The sequence below is a fragment of the Anolis carolinensis genome, chromosome 1, assembly GCF_035594765.1.
Source record: "Anolis carolinensis isolate JA03-04 chromosome 1, rAnoCar3.1.pri, whole genome shotgun sequence".
Taxonomy (NCBI): domain Eukaryota; kingdom Metazoa; phylum Chordata; class Lepidosauria; order Squamata; family Dactyloidae; genus Anolis; species Anolis carolinensis.
This window is the reverse complement of record NC_085841.1, coordinates 12,665,027-12,685,672: the sequence shown is the minus strand read 5'-3', so window position 1 is coordinate 12,685,672 and position 20,646 is coordinate 12,665,027. Positions and strand designations below refer to the sequence as shown.

Below are 20,646 nucleotides of genomic sequence, written 5' to 3'. Positions count from 1 at the left end.
CATAGTCACAGTTCAAGATACACCTGTTGGATCAATCTTCCTGAGCAGCCATGGGCAAACTTCAGCCTTCCAGGTGTTTTGAAGTCCAAAAGTCCTGGAGGGCTGAAGTTTGCCCATGCCTGTTCTAGAGGTAATTTCATGAGGCTGATCAGCAGCTATCCCCAAGCTGGTGACCTCTAGATGCCTTGAACTCCTAGAGACCCAACCATGATGAAATACGATAATTTGATCTCTTGGAAGTTGCCAAGTTGGAGAACTCTGCCAAGAATATATTCAGCTCAAATAGTAAAATGAATGACACGGGTTCTGAGTAACCTTTTATGAGTTTGTCCCCTCTGTAGAACCTTCTTTAGCATGTACCTTCCAGGCTTCCCAAAATAGCACAGTGCCGAAAGCTCAGCATTTCTTACTCTAGAGAAAGCTACAGTTATTTGAAAATGGACCTCCTTACCTTGGCATGTAGTGTGATCGGTTGCCTCATAACCAGCCGCACACCGTATCTGGGATGCGGTGTTATCTGGAGGAGTCCGCCGAATGATTGGGTTACCATTTCGGCCACTAGAGGTTTCAGAGGCCGTTCCTTCTTGGCCGTTGTTAACAATAATCTGGGCTGTTCTAGGCAGACAGAGGTATCCTCCAAAGTGGTTCACACATTTCATCCCACCTTTGCATGCATCAGGCACAATTTCACACTCATCAATATCTGCGGTTAGTAACAAGAAGATGAGCATCACAATGGGAAAGTTTTAGGCATTCTATAAATACACATAGTCTTCAGCAAATAGAATATGTAACATTTGGCAATGACTTGACCCTGCACTTAGCTTTGGTTACATCTGCACTGTAGAATTAAGACAGTTTGAAACCACTTGAACTACCATGGTTCAATGTTATGGAACCATGGAGTTGTAGTTTTGCAAGATATTTGGCCTTCCCTGCCAAAATTACAACTCCCAAGTTGTTTCAAATTTACCAGTTTTACATTTTTTTTATCCCACCCTAAAACAAAGCTTGCAATGAATCATTCATGATTTAAATTGGAGTCCCTGGTATGTCAAAGTAGCATTGGATATGCTGGTTAAACCTTAAAAATTAGTCTCTCTTGATTAACAATACAGTAGAGTCTCACTTATCCAACAAAAATGGGCTGGCAGAATGTTGGATAAGCGAATATGTTGGATAATAAGGAGGGATTAAGGAAAAGCCTATTAAACATCAAATTAGGTTATGATTTTACAAATTAAGCACCAAAACATCATATTATACAACAAATTTGACAGAAAAAGTAGTTCAATACGTAGTAATGCTATGTGGTAATTACTGTATTTATGAATTTAGCACCAAAAATATCACGATATATTGAAAACATTGACTACAGAAATGCATTGGATAATCCAGAACGTTGGATAAGCGAGTGTTGGATCAATCACAATGCTGTAGATACATTCCTTCAAATGTGGTGGAGCTGTTCAAAGATTTTTGAAATGAAAACATGACAAAAATGCACTTTTTACCAGCATTCTTGGTTCATAGAAAAAATACATATTTTATTAATAAAAATACATTTTTTTTGCTTATATGGCGATTGCTCAAAAACGGAAACACAATTTATCTTTGAACTATGTGTTGTTGAAGGCTTTCATGGCTGGAATCACTGGATTGCTGTGAGTTTTCCGGGCGGTATGGCCATGTTTCAGAAGCATTCTCTCCTGACATTTCGCCCACATCGATGGCAGGCATACGCAGATGTTGTGAGCTCTGTTGGAAACTGGGCAAGTGAGGTTTTCCAACAGACCTCACAAACCCTGAGTATGTTTGCCATAGATGTGGGTGAAATGTCAGGAGAGAATGCTTTTGGAACATGGCTATATAGCCTGGAAAATTCACAGCAACCCAATAGAATATACAATTTAAGACCTAAAAACATCAAATAACTATTATGCCTCTACAAGGGATCATCAATATGGGGGGGGGGGAGGATTTCAAATGGGTGGAAATTGTATCCTGATAGGCCTTCCTTTAGTGCAGTCTTAGTACATCTGGCAAATATAAATACATCTATGCACAATTTGCAATGGTATACTGTACCTTTGCATCGCTGCATGACAGGATCCCATTCATAACCATCTGTACATTGCTGCATGTCAAACAAAGAAAACAGAGTTAATGAACCAAATGACTGTGACCAAAATGCTTTACAGATCAATGTTATTTTCAGTATATGAATGTCTATACCAATGCTGAGGGTGCAGCTTTTCCCCTTATAGGAGAGTGCCATTCAAATTGGTTTTGCCAATGTCATTTTAAGTTTTACCTCTGAAGGCCCTTTGAACCCCACTGCTTGCTTTTGATGGGATCTTGTGACTTAAACTACTATGACTCTTTAATCATGTTATTATGTTATCTAAAGGAGGCAATTATTCTAGGAAGCCTACATTACATTGGTCATAAGAATGTTGCCCACACAAATTCAGTATTTATGATAATTTAAGTGTAACAATATGTCATTACATGCCAAAGTCAGAATCATCCAGGCCATAGTATTTCCGATTTCTATGTATGGATGGGAAAGTTGGATCATAAAGACAGTTCACAGTGAGGGAAAAAATAAACTTACATTTGGAATGTAATGCTGGAGGGAAGTCCTACAAATACCACAATTCAAATCACTTTTGCATTCTGAACCATTTTGCAGCAACTGAGGTCTCTTTTACACTGCCATATAAAGCAGATGATCCACATTATTTGTGTTGAACTGGATTATGTGAGTCAACACAGTCATATAATCCAGTTCAAAGCAGATAATCTAATTTTCATATGACAGTGTAGAAGGGGTCCCAGGCTTGTTTTAGGATGGATCTAAGCTACCCTATTATCTGCTTTGAACTGGATTATATGAGTCCACACTGCCAGATAATCTGGGATAAACAGATAATCTGGGATAAACAGATAATCTCGGATCAGATCCTGGGATATAGGGCAACGTAGATCCATAAATTCAGTATCTAATCCCACATTAATTTCCCAGATTATTATTATCCAGTCCAAAGCAGATAATCTGGGAGCAGAAACTTTATTATATGGCAGTGAAGATGAAGCCTCAGGCTCCTTTGATAATACCATATAAAATCCAGATTATCTGCTTTGACCTGGATTATATGGCAGTGTAGACTCCTATAATCCAGTTCAAAACAGATTATCTGCTTTGGTAATCTGGATTATGTGGCAGTGTAGAAAGGGCCTCAGTTTGCACTACTGGAAGTAAACTGAGCACAATGCAAAAAGAAGGAAAAACTTGGGAATTTTTAAGGGGGCCAAAAAAATGTCTCAGGCTGGATCTACACTGTCCTACATCCAAGGATCTGACCCCAGATTATCTGTTTATCCCATGGCAGTGTAGACTCACATAATTCACTTCAAAGTAGATAATATGGGATCAGTTCCTGGGATATAGGGCAGTGTAGATCCAGCCTCCATCAGGAGTGTCCTGACAAATTGGGACAGTTGGAGAGAACAGTAATAGGGTTTTTAAAAACCAATTTGAGCCACTTACCGTGTACGTGATGGTTTCGTCTGCTTCCTGCGAGTATACTGTAGCAAGCACCAATGCAGCAAGGATGGCAAACACTACCATCTTGAACCTTTTTTTTAAAAAAGAAGAAAACCCAATTTAATTTTTAGAACAATAATGGTGACTAGGCTGTGCTGATGCTGCACACGGCTTGTGCCTCTGTTTCACCTGGGCATTCCCAATGACATCCAAAGTTGGGATACATAGGGCTGAGGTGGAGCAGCTTGAGGAGGAGAAGGAGGAGGAAAAGCAGGCCCTGCGTGCCACCATCACTGCTACCTCACCTGGGTGTCAGGTTTCTCCTTTCCTGCCTTTGCCTCCTTGTTGTCTTTCTGGCACCTCAAGTGAAAGAAGGTAGTGAGCAAACAGGCAGGGAGGCATTGGGCTCCCCTTTCTTTCTCTGCCTATCTACTCCCCAGTTGTATGATGCCTTTCTCACTGACCAGGTGGAGGAAGGCAGCAAACAGGCAGTTCAGATAGAGACAGAACAGAAGGGAGAAACTGTGCACCTGGGTAGAGGGAAGCTGTGGCCGAACAGGTAGATGGATGTAGAAAGGCTGGGATGGAAGGATTTGGCCACCTTCCTGTGATGCAAAGGTCCTGGCAGAATATTTGCTGCATGCTGTGTTCTCTGTTTTGCCTGGGAAACTGGTGGCAGGATGCTGGCTTCCAAGTCTCAGTTTCCTTCATGCCTCTGCACCACCTGTTGCCTCTGCTGCTGCCCTATGTCATACTGATTTACAAGTCTCATTTTTCATTCGCAGTCTTCCTCAGTCCCAATTAAAAAGGGCACAGGGCAGCAGCAGAAAATAATCTGCAGACAATCAAACCTGCCAAAGTGGAGGGCTGACTGTATATAATTCCCTGGGGAGTTATTGGTTGTTACAGCAAACTGCACTCATCCAACTCTTTAGCTGCCATGGCTCAATGCTATGGCATCATGAGATTTGCAATTTGGTAAGGCATCAGCACTTTGACCGCAATTTTAAAATCAGGTTTTGTATGTACAATGTTCCCTCACTTATGTTCCAGGACCACCTACAAAAAGTGAAAATCCGTGAAGTAGGGACGCTATATTTGGACGCTATATAGGGATGCTCCCGCCACTGTCGCTGCCTTGTGAGGCAAAAACAAAGCTGCTTCAGCCTCCTTTTCTCTCCCTTCGACTTCTCCTTCCCTCCCTCCCTCCCTCCCTCCCTCCCTCCCTCCCTCCTTCCTTCCTTCCTCCCTCCCTCCTTCCTTCCTTCCTTCCCCCCTTAGGCTTCTCCTAAGCCTAAGGCCCAGGCTGTGGCGCAGGCGGGACAGCAAGCCAGCTGCAATTAACTGCAATGAATCACTGACCAGGAAGTCATGAGTTTGAGGCCTGCTCGGAGCCTATGTTTGTCTTGTCTTTGTTCTATGTTAAAAGGCATTGAATGTTTGCCTATATGTGTAATGTGATCTGCCCTGAGTCCCCTTCGGTGTGAGAAGGGCGGAATATAAATGCTGTAAATATATTAAATATATAAGATTAGGAAGGAAGTAGAAAGAGGGATTTTTAATATTATTTTATGATTTATAATATTTTAGTGTTTATTAAAAAACTGCAAAACAGCGGGTCCACAAAAATGAACTGCGAAGTAGCAAGGGAACACTGTATTTATTGAGGTGTGAAACCTTTTTATTTTGTAAGTCATTCTATGTCCCCATTCTTAGTGAAGTATCAATAAACAAATATAATGCATTCAAGTGCAATATAAGCAGACATTTAAAAGTGACTTGTTCTTTTTGTCAAAAAAGTAGTTTCGAATATGCATTTAAACACTCCTGAGAAATGGCACTCTGGAGAAAAAGTTGTGAATTTACCTGAGGGCAGAAGGAAGATCCACGGCCACTGGGACAGATTATGTTTCCTGATGTTGTTAAGCAATGCTGACTGCGTGGGTGTCTTTCCACAGCTGAAAAAAGAGGAGATGTTCTTTTTGAAATCCCAGGCCGAGACAGAACACTACAAATGTTCTGAGTATGCAAATACAGACACGGAAGTTGCAGTCAAATCATCTGATTTCCTGGGATGAATAAAATCACCTCGAGGTGATCAGGCAGAGAAGTTCCTCAACTTGGGCAAAAGTTGGGTTCCTACTGTAAGACTGTAGATAGGTTTCAAATGATTAACATTGATGTCATCTGCATTGCCAAGAAACTGCATTATATGGTTGGTGTAGAAACTGCATTATATGATCTACATATGCTGACCATATAATGCAGTCCCAAACTGCATTATATAGCAGTGTAGATAGGGCCAATGTTGCAGGAGTAGGTAACTTGAGAACACTAATCAGTTTTGAGAACTTGAGGCTTCTTCCTCTCCAAACCACCCTTGCTCTGAGATGCTCTCAACTTTCATAGGAAAATCTAAGCATGAAAGGAAATAATAAATAAGCGATTAAAACAGATTACAGCACAGAAGCAGGAAGCTTCCTAGGCTGCATGCATTTCAAATGAACTTAATCCAAGAAGCCTTTGGTGCCAGTACCTCAAAGCAGAACCCGAGAGGATATCTGGGATGTGGGGATAGTTTTTGGAACTAATTTCAAGTCCATGGATAAGAGGGATGTACTTCACAGGATGTCAGGTACAGGTCCACTTTGTCCAACTTGAAGAATGGAATAACTTTACTAAAGGGGCCTCAGTTCTTCAGAACTTTAGAAGAGTCATAAAATCATAAAGTTGGAAGAGACCCCAAGGGCCATCCAGTCCAAATATTGCCCTGCAGGAACACACAATCTAAGCAGAAAGCTAACATATGTTGAGAATATAAAGATGAACAGGAGATCACAGAAAACCTGCTTGTCAGGAATACAAAACTATGCCTGTATGCGTATCCACAGATGCTAAATATTGGGCAGGCACAATAGATATGCACATTGGTTGTGAGCATCAGGGCTATTCAGAATGCCTCACAACTCCTTACTGCTTCTTTTTTCAATGGATAAAAGAGTTCAAGTCAATGCACAAACATTATCATCAACATCACATATGCTACAATTGTCCAATTCATTCTCTGTCCTCCCAGCTATTTTACAATGATCCAATTTCTCACTCCTTCCACTTTCCCTCTTTGTATTCCTCCAACTGTTGCAAGCTAGGTTCTATTGGACATAACCTACTGGAAATGACTGCACCCATTCTCTGGGCAGATATACCTTTGGAAATAAATGGCAATCCTAACCTTGTTGAAAAGGAAAAATGATGCCATATCCATTTGGCAAATGTGAATCTAGTCAAGAAAAGCATGACCTCGTTAGAAGTCAACCCTTTGAACAAGTGATATTCATAAGCATTAATGTAATGGCACACAGGTAACTCGGCTGTTTAACTGAAGAACCATGTCTTTGAACTGCCAAGGAAAAAGACATGTAACTACAAAAATATATTTGGTTAGCAGAGGATGGTTCTTTCTTTTAAAGCAGAAATCGCAGTTGAAGTTGCCCAAAAGATATACACTCCCTTGAAACCTCTTAGTTTAAAATATGCACTCTGGCATAAAAAATAAAGTCTTATTTGAGAAATAACATATCTTGTTTACTCACAAACATCTTGCATTAATTCACCATACAGGCAAATTTCTTATTAAAATTCAGTTATAGATAGGATATAATTCTCTGTGTTGAGTACATAGGGTATCATTCTTAATCAATAGTCCACAGTCTTTTGCTATAGTTCTGTATAGTTCAGTACAGAAGTCCATACTTCTGTACTGAAGTCCTAATAGCAACATGCATCCACCTCCACTGAGGTGTAAAGCAGATTGAGTAGGAATACAAAATGGAGTCCTGCGTCTGAACATGCTCAGTACAATCACATGTCTATAACCCCTCCCACACCAAAGAGGTACAGTAAAACTGGCAAATTAACATACACATAGAATACATGCTAGCGAATATATAAATTAACAAATAAATGGTGAAAGGCTGGGGAGGTTGCTATTTTCAGCAGGTTCAAAACACAAAAGTACTTTCCACTAAATTGACTCAGCAAAGAAGGGTGGTTTTGCCCTTTTTGGTAGGCTTAGGCAAAAGCAAACTGCTGTAGCCACTTCTATTTTGTATGTTTCCCCCTCCATATCTTTTGCACATGTTTTTAATCTGTGAAATGTTGCATCGTATTGCTACACTACCACCACGCTAAAATAAAATGTGAAAATCTTTAGAAAAATCTATCAGAAAAAAACCATTGAAACAATAATGAAAGACTATGCTACAGACACAAATGTTAGCATCTTTCCTGAAGGCAGTCACCAAACGATTTGTCTTTCTAATGGAAAGGAGGAGGAAATGTCAGGGAGTGATGGAAGGCAAAAGAATTCAAGAAACACATACAAATAAAGCTTGTGGGGATTTTTTTTTCTTCTGTTTATGGGCCTCAAAGTATTTACACCATCTGGAATTAGGGCCTCAACCTCTCTATGGAACTGGATGAAAAAACATATGATCTCATCTTCAGATCTCTGTACCAACCCATCAAATGGAAGATAGAAATTGGAAACAAACTGAAGGCTTCTCAAATAAGGAAGATATGTAAAAGGAATCCCCACCCTACAACTTCTTTCCTTTCTATATATCATGGATCAATCAACCAGGCCAGTCTTGGAACGGTCTTCCCATATTGGACTGTCAACACATGAGTCAAATACGGAGCTTGTTTGCTATATATCAGGGCATGGGAATGTGGCGTCGTGCAGATGTTCTTAGATTGTGACTCCCATGAGCTGTTATCAGTAGATTCAATGATCAAAACAATGGGGTGGCAGTTCATTAACGTATGGAAGGCCATACATTCTGGCTACATAGAGGTATCTTGGTCCTATTATAGTGCATTGAACCAATGGATTCAAGTAACAAGTATTGAGATTCTCCGAAGACATAGGATTCTGACTATATTAGAACTATAGTGTAATCCAATATAATTTATCGTATTTCTTCAATGGTAAGAAACCATCGATTGGAGGACACCCACCCATCCTAATTTCAGTACAACTATCACCAACAAAAATACATAAGATACACCCCATTTTTAGAGATGCTTATATAAGAAACACAATAGTTATGTTAGTTCAGGGACAGACAATTGCAGCTATGATGGAACCTAGGCCCCATCTAGGTTCACCCCCATGGTCCCTTTGGGGAAATAGGATGGTATATAAATAGAGTTTTATCATTATTATATCTACATTGCCAGATAAAATCCAGATTATCTGCTTTGAACTGGATTATATGGAAGTGTAGACTCATATAAACAAAGTCTAAAGCAGACAATCTGGGATCAGATCCTGGGATATATGTAATCCAGTGTAAAGCAGATAATAGGGTAGTTTAGATCCAACCTACCGTAACACAAGCCTGGGACCCCTTCTACACTGCCATATAAAGATCATATTATCTGCTTTGAACTGGATTATATGGAAGTGTAGACTCATCTAATTCAGTTCAAAGCAGATGATCTCGAATATCTGCTTTAATAACCTGGTTTATATGGCAGTGTAGATCCAGCCTTGGCCTGGCTTATACTGAGGTTTCAGGAAAACACAGCATGGGGTAGTATTTCAGCACTGGCTGACAACTGTGCAACCCTTGGTCAAAATCACTGTTCAGACATGGAAACCTGCTGGTTGACATTGGGCAAGTTACACATTCTCAGCCTCAGAGAAAGGCAAAGGCACTCTGAACAAATCTTGCCCTATGATAGGTTTGTCCTAGGGTTGCCATAAGTCATAAATCCCAAAGGCACACAACAACAAACAAGACATGATTTGCCTTAGGACCCACTCATTTCTCCTTTGGATGGCTCGTGGTATCTTTAGAAGCCACCTTAATTGCTTCAAATATTTTTTCCTACTAATTCTCTTCACTATCCATTTTTATGGTCATAACTGTTATGATATGGTTGGTGCTAGCTATGGTATTCAGTGATACACCATTATATTTGAGGATCTTATGTAGGGCTCCATCTACACTGCCAAATGTAATCCAGTTCAAAGAAGATAATATGGATTCAGAAACTGTAGATCCAGCCTGTGACAGGCTATACCGCCTCATTTTTAACCCAATAATGTAAAATCATATCCATTTCTGATTTAGAGATGGTTGAGGAGTCTTTAACGCAGCAATGGGAAAACTTCATCCCTCCAGGTGTTTTGGGCTTCAACTCCCATAATTCCCAGCAGCCTACCAGCTGTCAGGAATTGTGGGAGTTGAAGTCCAAAATACCTGGAGGGCCCAAGTTTACCCATGCTTGGTTTAACGTCAGTCAGCTAACTCTGTGGTTGACTTTTGGGGCTATTTTTTGTCCCCAAAAGAGACATCTCTTCAAATCACTTTTTGAAGGAAGGATGTTGCCAATTTGGTTAAGCTACCCTTAACCAAATTTAAGGGTTTGATGCTCATGGTTTTTCTTTTTTCTTTTTGGCCTATGCTATTGCTGAGCCCAATGGAGATGAGTATTCTATGAGGAGAGAGAAGGAATAAAGCCAACTGCCTTTCCCTGGCCGGGGTTGCCGACCACAGATGTAATATATAGGAAGTGCAGGAAACCACCCTATAATCTTTGCGAAATGTTCGTCATAGACCACATAGGTTTTTCCCATCAGGAAAAGAATGAAGAGAAACTTGAATGTTCCTGGAACGGAAGGAGGCTGAGAGCAGAACTGACATCTCGTGATGGTGGCACCTGCTAGAGTCAGGGGCTCTTTAAGACTACACATTTCCAACACTTAGGGACATCTCCATTGTAGAAGTAATGCAGTTTGACACCACTTTAAGTGCCATGGGTCAATGCTATGGAGTCCTGGGATTTGCGGTTTGGTGCTGGTGCTCTCTGGCAGCAAAAGCCTCAGATCTTGTAAATTTGTAACTTCCTTGATCCTGTAGCATTGAGCCATGGAAGTGGTGTAAAACTGGAGTAATTATCTGATTATATCAGATTATTTAGCAGTGTAGACTCATATAATTCAGTTCATAGCAGATAATCTGGAACTGGATCTACACTGCCATATAATCCAGATTATCAAAAGCAGATAATCCACATTGAACTGGATAATATGAGGCCCCTTTCATACTGTCCTATATCCCAGGATCTGATCTGAGATTTTTTGGTTATCCCAGATTATATGGCACTGGAGACTCAGGGCCCTTCCACACAGCCTTATATCCCAGAATATCAAGGCAGAAAATCCCACAATATCTGCTTTGAACTGGGTTATCTGAGTCCACACTGCCATATATTCCCATCCAAAGCAGAAAATGTGGGATTTTATTCAGCTGTGAACTATAGCTATTGCAGTTCAAAGCATCTATTGTGGATTATTCTGCCATGATATATGGCTGTGTGGAAGCGCCCTCATATAATCCAGTTTAAAGCAGATAATCTGGGATCAGATCCTGGGACATAGGACAGTGTAGATCCACTTATCTACTTTAGAGAATTATCAATTACTATCAAGTACTGGTTGAGCATCCCTGATCTGGAATTCTGAAATTTGAAATGCTCTGATATCCAAAATTGTTCATTTGGGTGGCTGATATATCTTTGCTTTCGGATGGTTCAGAGAACACAAATGTTGTTTTATGCTCTTCAGGCTATGTGTATAAGGTTTATCTGAAACTTAAATGGATTTCATATTTAGACTTGGTCCCATCTCCCAGATATCTCAATTGGTGCATACATGCAAATAAAGGTATTCCAACATCAGAAAATCCAAAGCACTTCTAATCCCAAACAGATAAGGGATATATAACATGCATTTGGCAATCTGGAGACAATTTTAATTAGCCGTAGGTGAAACAACAGTTCATAGATATGGGACAGAAGTATATTTACCAGAAAAGCACCATTATAAGTAATCCGATGCCACTTTAGCTGCCATAGTGCCATCTATGGAATTTTGCAAATTAGTTTGCACTTTGAATTCCTGGCTAGAGAGCCTTACCAGATTCCATAGGATGGAGTAAAGTGGGTTAAAATAATATCAGACTGCTATAATAGTGTGGTCTAAATCAGGCATGGGCAAACTTTGGCCCTCCGGGTGTTTTGGACTTCAACTCCCACAATTCCTAACAGCCTACCGGCTGTTAGGAATTGTGGAAGTTGAAGTCCAAAACACCCAGAGCGCCAAAGTTTACCCATGCCTGGTCTAGATACAACCTAAAATCCAGTAGGGTCTGTGAGCTAGTTGCTCACTCTTGGATTGAATTCTGAATGCATCATAGTACAGACACCTATGGTCTTATGCATAGGAGGCATCTATCAAACCTGTTTTCAAAGCTTGGGATTGAAAGTTCTACCAACCAGTACTTTGGTTTGGTTCATTCTGATATAAGACCAAGGTGCGAACTTGCAGTCCTAAAGCTCCAGTGAAAACCTTGCAGCCTTGATTTCAGAAAGATGGAGTGGCACAAAGAGGGATGGCAAGGGGCAGTGTACTTCCAAATAACAACCCCTCACAAATGAAAATTTCCTTCAGTCCACAGCTTTCTAGCATTGTGATAACATAAAATTCATTTGAGCATTGAAAAATACAGTTGAGTCACGCAAAGAAAGGGGCAGAGAATATTACCAAGGAAATGCAAACACAGCAGACAGAAGTGTTTGGGATGTAAACAGTTTTCAGCGTCTCGTTTTTATGTTTGAGGACCCCAGAAGGGAAGGAAGGTACATATTGACAGAGAAAAAGGTTCCACAGTTTGGATGTAATAACTAATTATTTTTTTAATGGGCGACTTAACAGAAACTGATTAGGACCATTGCCCTATATTGCCTTGCATTGCAATTTGCAGCATCTCTTCTGGATCTGATCAAGGATGCAGGTATTTGAGTGAGACCCTTTGTGCAATGCCATTTAGCAAAGCCTTCTTTTCCACTGAACCTACTCTGAAAAGTTGATCCAGAGTGGATGGCCTGTGTCCACACGACACTTCCACACTACAGAATTACAGCACGATGATTCCACTGTAAACAGGCAATCCCTGGGAGACAAACATCTGGCCCACAGTTAAGAATGAGGGTGAGACAATGAGAAGTGAGAGTAATCTACTCCTAGGAAGGGAAATTAACTCCTGAAAGAGTTACCATGGGGAAAAGGTGTTTCAGCTGAAGCCTTAGGGCCAATTCTTGTTTCCACAATGAGCCAATATTTCCAAAACCCAATTATCACAGGGACAGAAAGTGAGATGAAATCTTCTGAACAGGGGCAGAGACAGCAAAATAAACACCACAGGGGTGTTAACTCTTCTCCAAAGTTCTATATATATATATATATATATATATATATATATATATATATAGGTAAAGGTAAAGGTTTCCCCTGACGTTAAGTCTAGTCATGTCTGACTCTGGGGGTTGGTGCTCATCTCCATTTCTAAGCCAAAGAGCCGGTGTTGTCCGTAGACACCTCCAAGGTCATGTGGCTGGCATGACTGCATGGAGTGCTGTTACCTTCCCGCCGGAGCGGTACCTATTGATCTACTCATATTGGCATGTTTTCGAACTGCTAGGTTGGCAGAAGCTGGAGCTAACAGCAGCCCCTCATGCCGCTCCCGGGATTTGAACCTGGGACCTTTCGGTCTGCAAGTTCAGCAGCTCAGTGCTTTAACACACTTCGCCACCGGGGCTCCATATACACACACACACAGTATATATATATATGTGTGTGTAATATATAAACAAACTCTGGAGAAGAGTTGGAGTTATATATGGCTGGAGTTACCCTTAAAATGTACCTGTTCCAATTTGCATACAAATAATAATAATAATAATAATAATAATAATAATAATAATAATAATAACTTTATTCTTGTACCCCGCCTCCATCTCCTCGAAGGGACTCAGGGTGGCTTACATGAGAAAACATCCAACCACAACATAAATTAACATATAATCCATAAATTTAAAACACAATATAATAACATAGTTATAAAACAACATAACATAATGATTATTAAAACCAAGACAACAATTGCTATGCACAGAGGGTGATTAGTGCATAAACTCTGAGCAAGGTCCATGAATAAGATAGGGATGGGCGGGGAAGGACAAGGAACCAATCGAGTTAAAACACTAAAACCTATAAAATGGGGAGGGGGGAATCATAAAGTGCAACACGAGTTTGTATTCAACTCAAGAACAAACCTACAGAATCTATCTCATTTGTAACTTGGGGACTGTGTGTATTGATAAGCTGGAAAATGTCCAGGGGTGGGAGACCAAACAGGTCCAAGGTCTGGAAGCCAAGCCTCATGAGGAGCATCTTAGGGAGCTGGGCATGTTTAGCTTGGAGAAGAGAAAGTCAAGAGGTGACATGACAGCTGATTGAAAGGATGTCACACTGAGGAGGGAGCAGGCTCGTTTTCAGCTTTTCTGGAGACTAGGACTTGGAGAAATAATAGTAATAATAATAATTTTAATAATAATAATTTTATTCTTATACCCCACCACCATCTTCCCAAAGGGACTCAGGGTGGCTTACCTATGGGACAAAATGCCCACAAGACATAAATACAAAACATCAATTGAAGCAAAACACAATTCAAATAAGAACACAGTAAAATATAACAATCCAGATTAAAACACAATTAAAATAAAACATAACAATATAAAATAGAAGCATTGGGACTTAATCAAAAACCATAATCAACAAAGAGCAATAACCAGTAGTATTGGCACGACCAGGCTATAAAAGGGCCGGGCATGGGATAATGCAAGCAGTAAACCGTAGGGCCAGGGTATTGGATGAAGCGCAGAGAAGAAAATATTATCAGGGAACCTAGGGACTGGGAATTTATAACTAGGGACTAGGCGCAGTGTGTTAAAGCGCTGAGCTGCTGAGCTTGCAGACCGAAAGGTCCCACGTTCAAATGAGCGCCCGCTGTTAGCCGCAAATGTGAGTAGATCAATAGGTACTGCTCCGGTGGGAAGGTAACGGCACTCCATGCAGTCATGCTGGCCACATGACCTTGGAGGTGTCTACGGACAACGTCGGCTCTTCGGCTTAGAAATGGAGATGAGCACCAACCCCCAGAGTCGGTCACGACTGGACTTAACATCAGGGGAAAACCTTTACCTAGGCGTTCTTAAATGCTAGCTGAAACATCCAGATTTTCAAATCCCTATGAAGGTAGGCTTGTCTAATCTCCCTTGGAGGGGAGTTCCAAAATCGGGGGGCCACCACCGAGAAGGCCCTCCTCCTGGTCCCCACCAATCACGGTTGTGATGGTGGTGGGAGTGAGAGGAGAGCCTCCCCGGCGGATCTTAGAGCTTCATAGGGGCAGATGAGGACTCAAGCTGTTGGAAAACTCATTCCTCCTAAACATTGGGAAAATATTCCTATCACAAGAATGGTTTGGAAGTGGAATATGCTGCTACCAGTATCTGGGAGTGGAATATGCTGCTATCTGGTAGTGTGGTAGAGTCTGCTTTTCTAGGGGTTTTTCGGCAGAGGCTGGATGGCCATTTGTCAAGAGTGCTTTGTATATATGCCCGTGCATGGAAGAATGGGGCTGGACTGGATGGACTTGGAAGTCACTTCCAATTCTATGATTCTATGGGGTTAGTAGTTTGGTGAAGCACTAGAGCTCTGATTGAGGATTATCACTGTAAACCCCACAATCCCACAGGACTGAACTATAGTTGTGAACAGTGGAATCATAGTGCCATATCTGTGAATGGGACTCACATCCCAATGTGGAGACACTATACATCAGGCATGGGGAGACTTTGGCCCTCCAGATGTTTTGGACTTCAACTCCCACCATTCCTAACAGCCTCAGGCCCCTTCCTTTTCCCCCTCAGCTGCTTAAGCGGCTGAGGGGGGAAAGGAAAGGGCCTGAGGCTGTTAGGAATGGTGGGAGTTGAAGTCCAAAACATCTGGAAGGCCAAAGTTTGCCCAAGCCTCCCATACATCCACCTGACCTGGCATTTGGGTAGGTGGGCATCAGAGTGAGCCTGATCTTCTTCTGCAATGGGATCTGCTCACTGGGAAAATTCCCTTTCTTTGCTGGGGATTCCGGGCGTCGTAGTCCCAAACTTCCCCGCAGCTCTGTCTCTTTACAAACCCGCCGCCCGTCTTACCTGCAAAGAAAGGATGCGCCTCTTGCAAAGGTGAAATCGCCTTCGTTGTGTTGGGTGAAGCAAGACGTGGAGTGAGAAGGAAGGAGGGAAGGCAAGAGAGAGGAAGAGAGAGGAAGGCGGCAACCTCTCTTCTCCTTCCCAAAGCTCTGCTCTCTTTCTCTCTCCTCCGCAGGTCGTTCCGCAAAGGTCCCACCCACCAGCAATTTGGGAGACACTTTCGAAAAGCAAACCCGCACAAAACTTTCCAGCTTTTGTCGGCAAGGCAAGGCATCCCCTGGACGCCCCCTACCGACCCTGCCAGGGCTTCACCCTTTCCCACCCAAAATCTGCAAACAAGGGGTGAGCCCACATTGTAGAATTAATGCAGTTTCACCCGACTTTGACTACTGTGGCTCCAGGCTATGAAATCTTGGGAGTTTGTCCTTTGGCAAAGTCTGTAGCCTCATCTGCCCAGGAGTGCCTTGCCAAATCACCACATCCAATGATTCCATAGGATTGAGCAGTGTTAAAAAGCATCAATTCTACAGTGTAGACCAGGCATGGGCAAACTTGGGCCCTCCAGGTGTTTTGGACTCCAACTCCCGCAATTCCTAACAGCCTCATTCTCGAGGTGTTGCCAATGCTATATTGCACTTTGTCCATTTCAACTGTGAAATTACCTTCCCCATTTCGGCCCATTTCGGCACATGTTGCACTTTGCCTGGGTTCTATGAATTAGTCTCCAGTGTTAATATTGTATGTTTTATGTTGATTTTAACGATTGTTATTACTGCAATTGATGTCTTTATTGGATAACTGTTTTATTGCTGTGTTTTGATATTTGATTGTTTTATCGGGCAAGGCCCCATGTAAGCCGCCCCGAGTCCCTTCGGGGAGATGGGGCGGGGTATAAAAATAAAGTTATTATTAGTTATTATTATTCAGGCCTTTCCTTTTACCCCTAACAAGGAGCCTCTGGTGGCCTAGGGGATAAAAGCCTCATGACTTGAAGGTTGGGTTGCTGACCTGAAAGCTGCCAGGTTCGAATCCCACCCGGGGAGAGCGTGGATGAGCTCCCTCTATCAGCTCCAGCTCCATGCGGGGACATGAGAGAAGCTTCCCACAAGGATAATAATAATAATAATAATAAAACTTTATTTATACCCCGTCACCATCTCCCCGTGGGGACTCGGGGCGGCTTACATGGGGCAGAGGCCCAAATAACATAGAACAAAACATAGGCAACATAATACAAATCACACTATAAAAAGATAAAACAGTAATACAATATATCAATTAAAACAAAAATACAGGATAAAAAATTGCATTTAAAACACATAAATGGTAAAATCATAATAGGATGGTAAAACATCAAAACATCCGGGCGTCCCCTGAGCAACATCCTTGCAGACGGCCAATTCTCTCACTCCAGAAGCAACTTCGGTTGCTCTTGACATGAAAGAAAAATTTTTTTCCTAATAGCTGGCCGTTAGGAATTGTGGGAGTTGAAGTCCAAAACATCCAGAGGGGTGACGTTTGTCCATGCCTGGTTTGTTTGGCATTGTGGATGACACATGGAAGCTCTTATTTGTGCCCGTGATCCCAGAGACACCCTGCGGAAAGATGCACTACTCAGCTTTGCAGAACAAATAACACAGGAACTTTTACTAGATCCAAAAGATCAACAGAACAATGATATTTACAATAATCCCTCTATTTGCTTACAGAAAAACAGTAGTTAATAGGTAATCCTTCCTTAGTCCATGGATCTGCTTCAGTGAAGATCAGCAGCAAACAAGGCCTCAGAAAAAGACAGGCCTCTCTGAGTACAGAGCCATCTTCTTTCCAGACAGTACTCAGTAGACTCACACACTCACACAGATAAATCTGTTCAAACTAGTTCTCCAGCAGCAGGACAGCAACAGTTACAAAACCAATTCCCAGGTCATTGCAAAATCAGCCAATCGGCTCCATGCATTTGATTTTCCAGTTAACACACATATAGGATCTTTGCAAATCATGACATGGTCTACATCAGTGATTCCCAAAGTGGGCACTTCTGCCCCCTGGTGGGCGCTGCAGCAATCTAGGGGAGCGGTTATGGCCACAGGTACATATATCTTTCTGTTTAATTGCTATTAATTTTTTTTAAAAGGCTAACCTAGTATGGTTTTTTTCTGTGGACAAAACTGTATGACTTGGCAAGGGACTTGGTTTTTCATGGCTCTGCGGAGATTTGAACCCTGTTCTCCAGAGTTGCAATTCAGTGCTCAAACCACACTTCATAATTTCAGATTACCATCCAGAATGATTCAACCACTTCACAGATGCAGGAGTCACAACCCGCCATCGCATAGGGCCCTCCCTAGATTTGCTTTCAGATCAATCGCCATAGGTTGGAAATGACTTGAAGGCACACAACAAAAGCAAAAATCCTAGTAACCTTCCTACTCCTTGCATGCTGATTTCCACCTTAATTGATGCAAAAATATCTCTATTTTGTACTTGCCAGCATTTCAGAAATGACCAGAACATGTGTGGCCAAGCAATATCAGAGCATGGTAAAGTCATAAATAAGGAAGGCCATACAAATGAGGAGAGCCTGCAGCAGCTTGCTTTTGCCTGAGCCTCTCCTTCATTCAGAGTTCATTGAGCGCAAACTACTTTTTTTTCATTTTTTCCAGTTTGTAGCAATTAAAGTAAGCTGAGAATAAAGGAGGAAAACCAGGAAGAAGAGGGGGAAGAAACAGGGACATTTTAACAGCAGATGAAAAGTGGGATGACATAGGATTAATTGGAATGATATCTGCTGATTTGGAACAGCTGGAGGGTAGAGTAATTTGACCACGTTAAGCTTTTCCTGTCGACAAATAATGTGTTTTTTGCCCTCTTTGGACTCTTAGTTGCCACTTCTGTGTCTCATTTTGGGGATGTGTTCAACAGGGCCTTGAATTGTTTTGGCTGGCCAAAAACTTCCAGTAGTTGAAGTCATTCTTTTTCCTTCCCTGAATGTGGCCTCTGGGTATATACTTACCCATCTTTGTTCTGATTATCATCTGTATGCGTGAGGGGGAGGGATGGCTACTGCCTCTCCCTACAAATCCTCCTCCTCTAAGCAAATGTCAGAGGCACAACATATACACTTCATATATTGTTTTAGGATATAACGTCTTAGTTCGGGACGTTGCCAACTCTGTTTATGTCACGACCCAGGCAGCAGAGGCACCAATAACCATACACAGAGGCCAGAATCTAACTAATATCTTTATTGAAGGAATATATAAAGTTAATAAGAACAAGTGTAGAAAATAGTCCAGAATTAGACCTTTCAGGAAAGGTCAGAATTAGTCCAAAAAAGCAATGTCCAATAAGAAATATTAAGGTCCAAAGTTGTAATCCAATAACCGAAACACTCACTTTGCCAAGCAAAGTGAGGGGAGATGACAAGGTCCTTTAGTCCATAAAACTTGAGCGTGGCTAGGAAATAACTTGATACTTGAAACAAGGCTGGAACGTGGAACAAGGTAACTAAGAACAAGAACAAGGTCCGTGGAATAACTTGGTAAAATCCGTGAAACAAGGCAAGGATTAGTCCTGGGAAACAAGGCAAAGTCCGTAGGTAAACAAGGCTGGGAAGCAAGGCGAAGGCTGGATAGCAAGGCAAGGCTTGAGCTGAAGCGAGGCTTGAATCGGAGCGCGCTGTCCAGACACAACTCGCTCCGTAGGCTGACGAATTGACTCCGCGAAGTTGCTACGCGGGCAAAACACCTATATAGAGTCCAACTTTCTCACCAGAGCGGTTCTCTGGGAATCAGAAACGAAAGCTAAACTCTGAGACCAGATGTTAAACTCCTTAAAGATTCTCACGAGAACCAATGTTAATTGGCAACATTCTTAGCTGCTATCCTCGCACTCCTGCGCGAAGCTGAATCCAAACTTCTCTGTTGTTTACAAAACTCCCGGCGCAAGAACACGGGAGAAGTAGGCTCTGGGGTTGTTTGACATACTTCTGGGGCACAACTTTCTTGCAGGTGCAAGGCTTCCAGATCTGCCTGGGAAAGATCTGGCTGAGAGGAATCCAGTTCAGACTGGGAAGGTAAAAAACCCAAGTTTTCATCTTCATCAGGGATTACAATGTCCTGAGCAGGACTACAAGGCCCATGGTTCATCACACTATCCCCCTCCTCAGGGCCCCTCCCAAACTGGGGTCCCCTCCCCGAGGCGCGAGGTCGCGGTTTGGTGGGATAGGTCAGATGGAAGCGACGGGTTAGATCAGGAGCATGAACTGTGGAGGCGTCTTCCCAAGAGCGTTCCTCAGGCCCAAAACCCACCCAGTCAATGAGATATTGTAGGCGGCGGCGATGAAAGCGAGAATCCAAAATGTCCTCAACCTCGAACTCCTCCTCCCCATTCATCAAAACAGGAGGGGGGGCTGGTTGGTCTGTATCAGGACGCACACCATCCGCCGGAAGGAGCAGGGAACGGTGAAACACTGGGTGAATGCGCATTGAACGCGGAAGTTGGAGTTTGAAAGTCACGGGGTTTAATTGCGCCACCACTGGATAGGGGCCAATGAAGCGGGCATCTAACTTCCGGCATGGGCGGTGGGAGGGCAGAAAGCGAGTGGATAGGAAAACCCGATCTCCTACCTTGATTTCGGGGCCCGGCTGGCGGTGTTTGTCAGCGTGGCGTTTATAGTCTTCCTTGGCTTGGTCCAGTTGCTGGAGCAAAAGTTGTTGCACCGCTGTGAGTTCCTGCAGCCAATCCTCTGCTGCGGGAACTTCTGAAGTTTCAATGACAGGGGGAAAGAAACGTGGATGGAAACCGTAGTTTGCAAAGAACGGCGTTTCTTTTGTAGAAGCTTGAACTCCATTATTGTAGGCAAACTCAGACAGTGGTAACAGAGAAGCCCAATTGTCCTGTTGGTAGTTTACATAACAGCGAAGATACTGCTCTAAAGTGGCATTGGTGCGTTCCGTTTGCCCATCTGTTTG

General features: G+C 42.3%; 1 protein-coding gene across 2 annotated transcripts in view; it reads right to left on the bottom strand.

Annotated features, from left to right (window-relative positions):
• The window catches only part of efemp1 (EGF containing fibulin extracellular matrix protein 1), a 67,067-nt gene extending 51,141 nt beyond the window's left edge, over positions 1–15,926 (bottom strand). Inside the window, exons 1-5 of one of the 2 annotated variants that reach the window (XM_008102729.3) lie at positions 15,674–15,926; positions 5,417–5,508; positions 3,554–3,641; positions 2,089–2,137; positions 452–703 (exon numbers count right to left, since the gene is read on the bottom strand). In XM_008102729.3, the coding sequence (XP_008100936.1) occupies positions 452–703; positions 2,089–2,137; positions 3,554–3,634 (382 nt within the window). In that variant the 5' untranslated portion in view covers positions 3,635–3,641; positions 5,417–5,508; positions 15,674–15,926. The remainder of the gene's footprint in view (positions 1–451; positions 704–2,088; positions 2,138–3,553; positions 3,642–5,416; positions 5,509–15,673) is intronic. The other variant, XM_008102728.3, reaches the window with a different exon arrangement.
• Between the last annotated feature and the right edge of the window lie 4,720 nt (positions 15,927–20,646).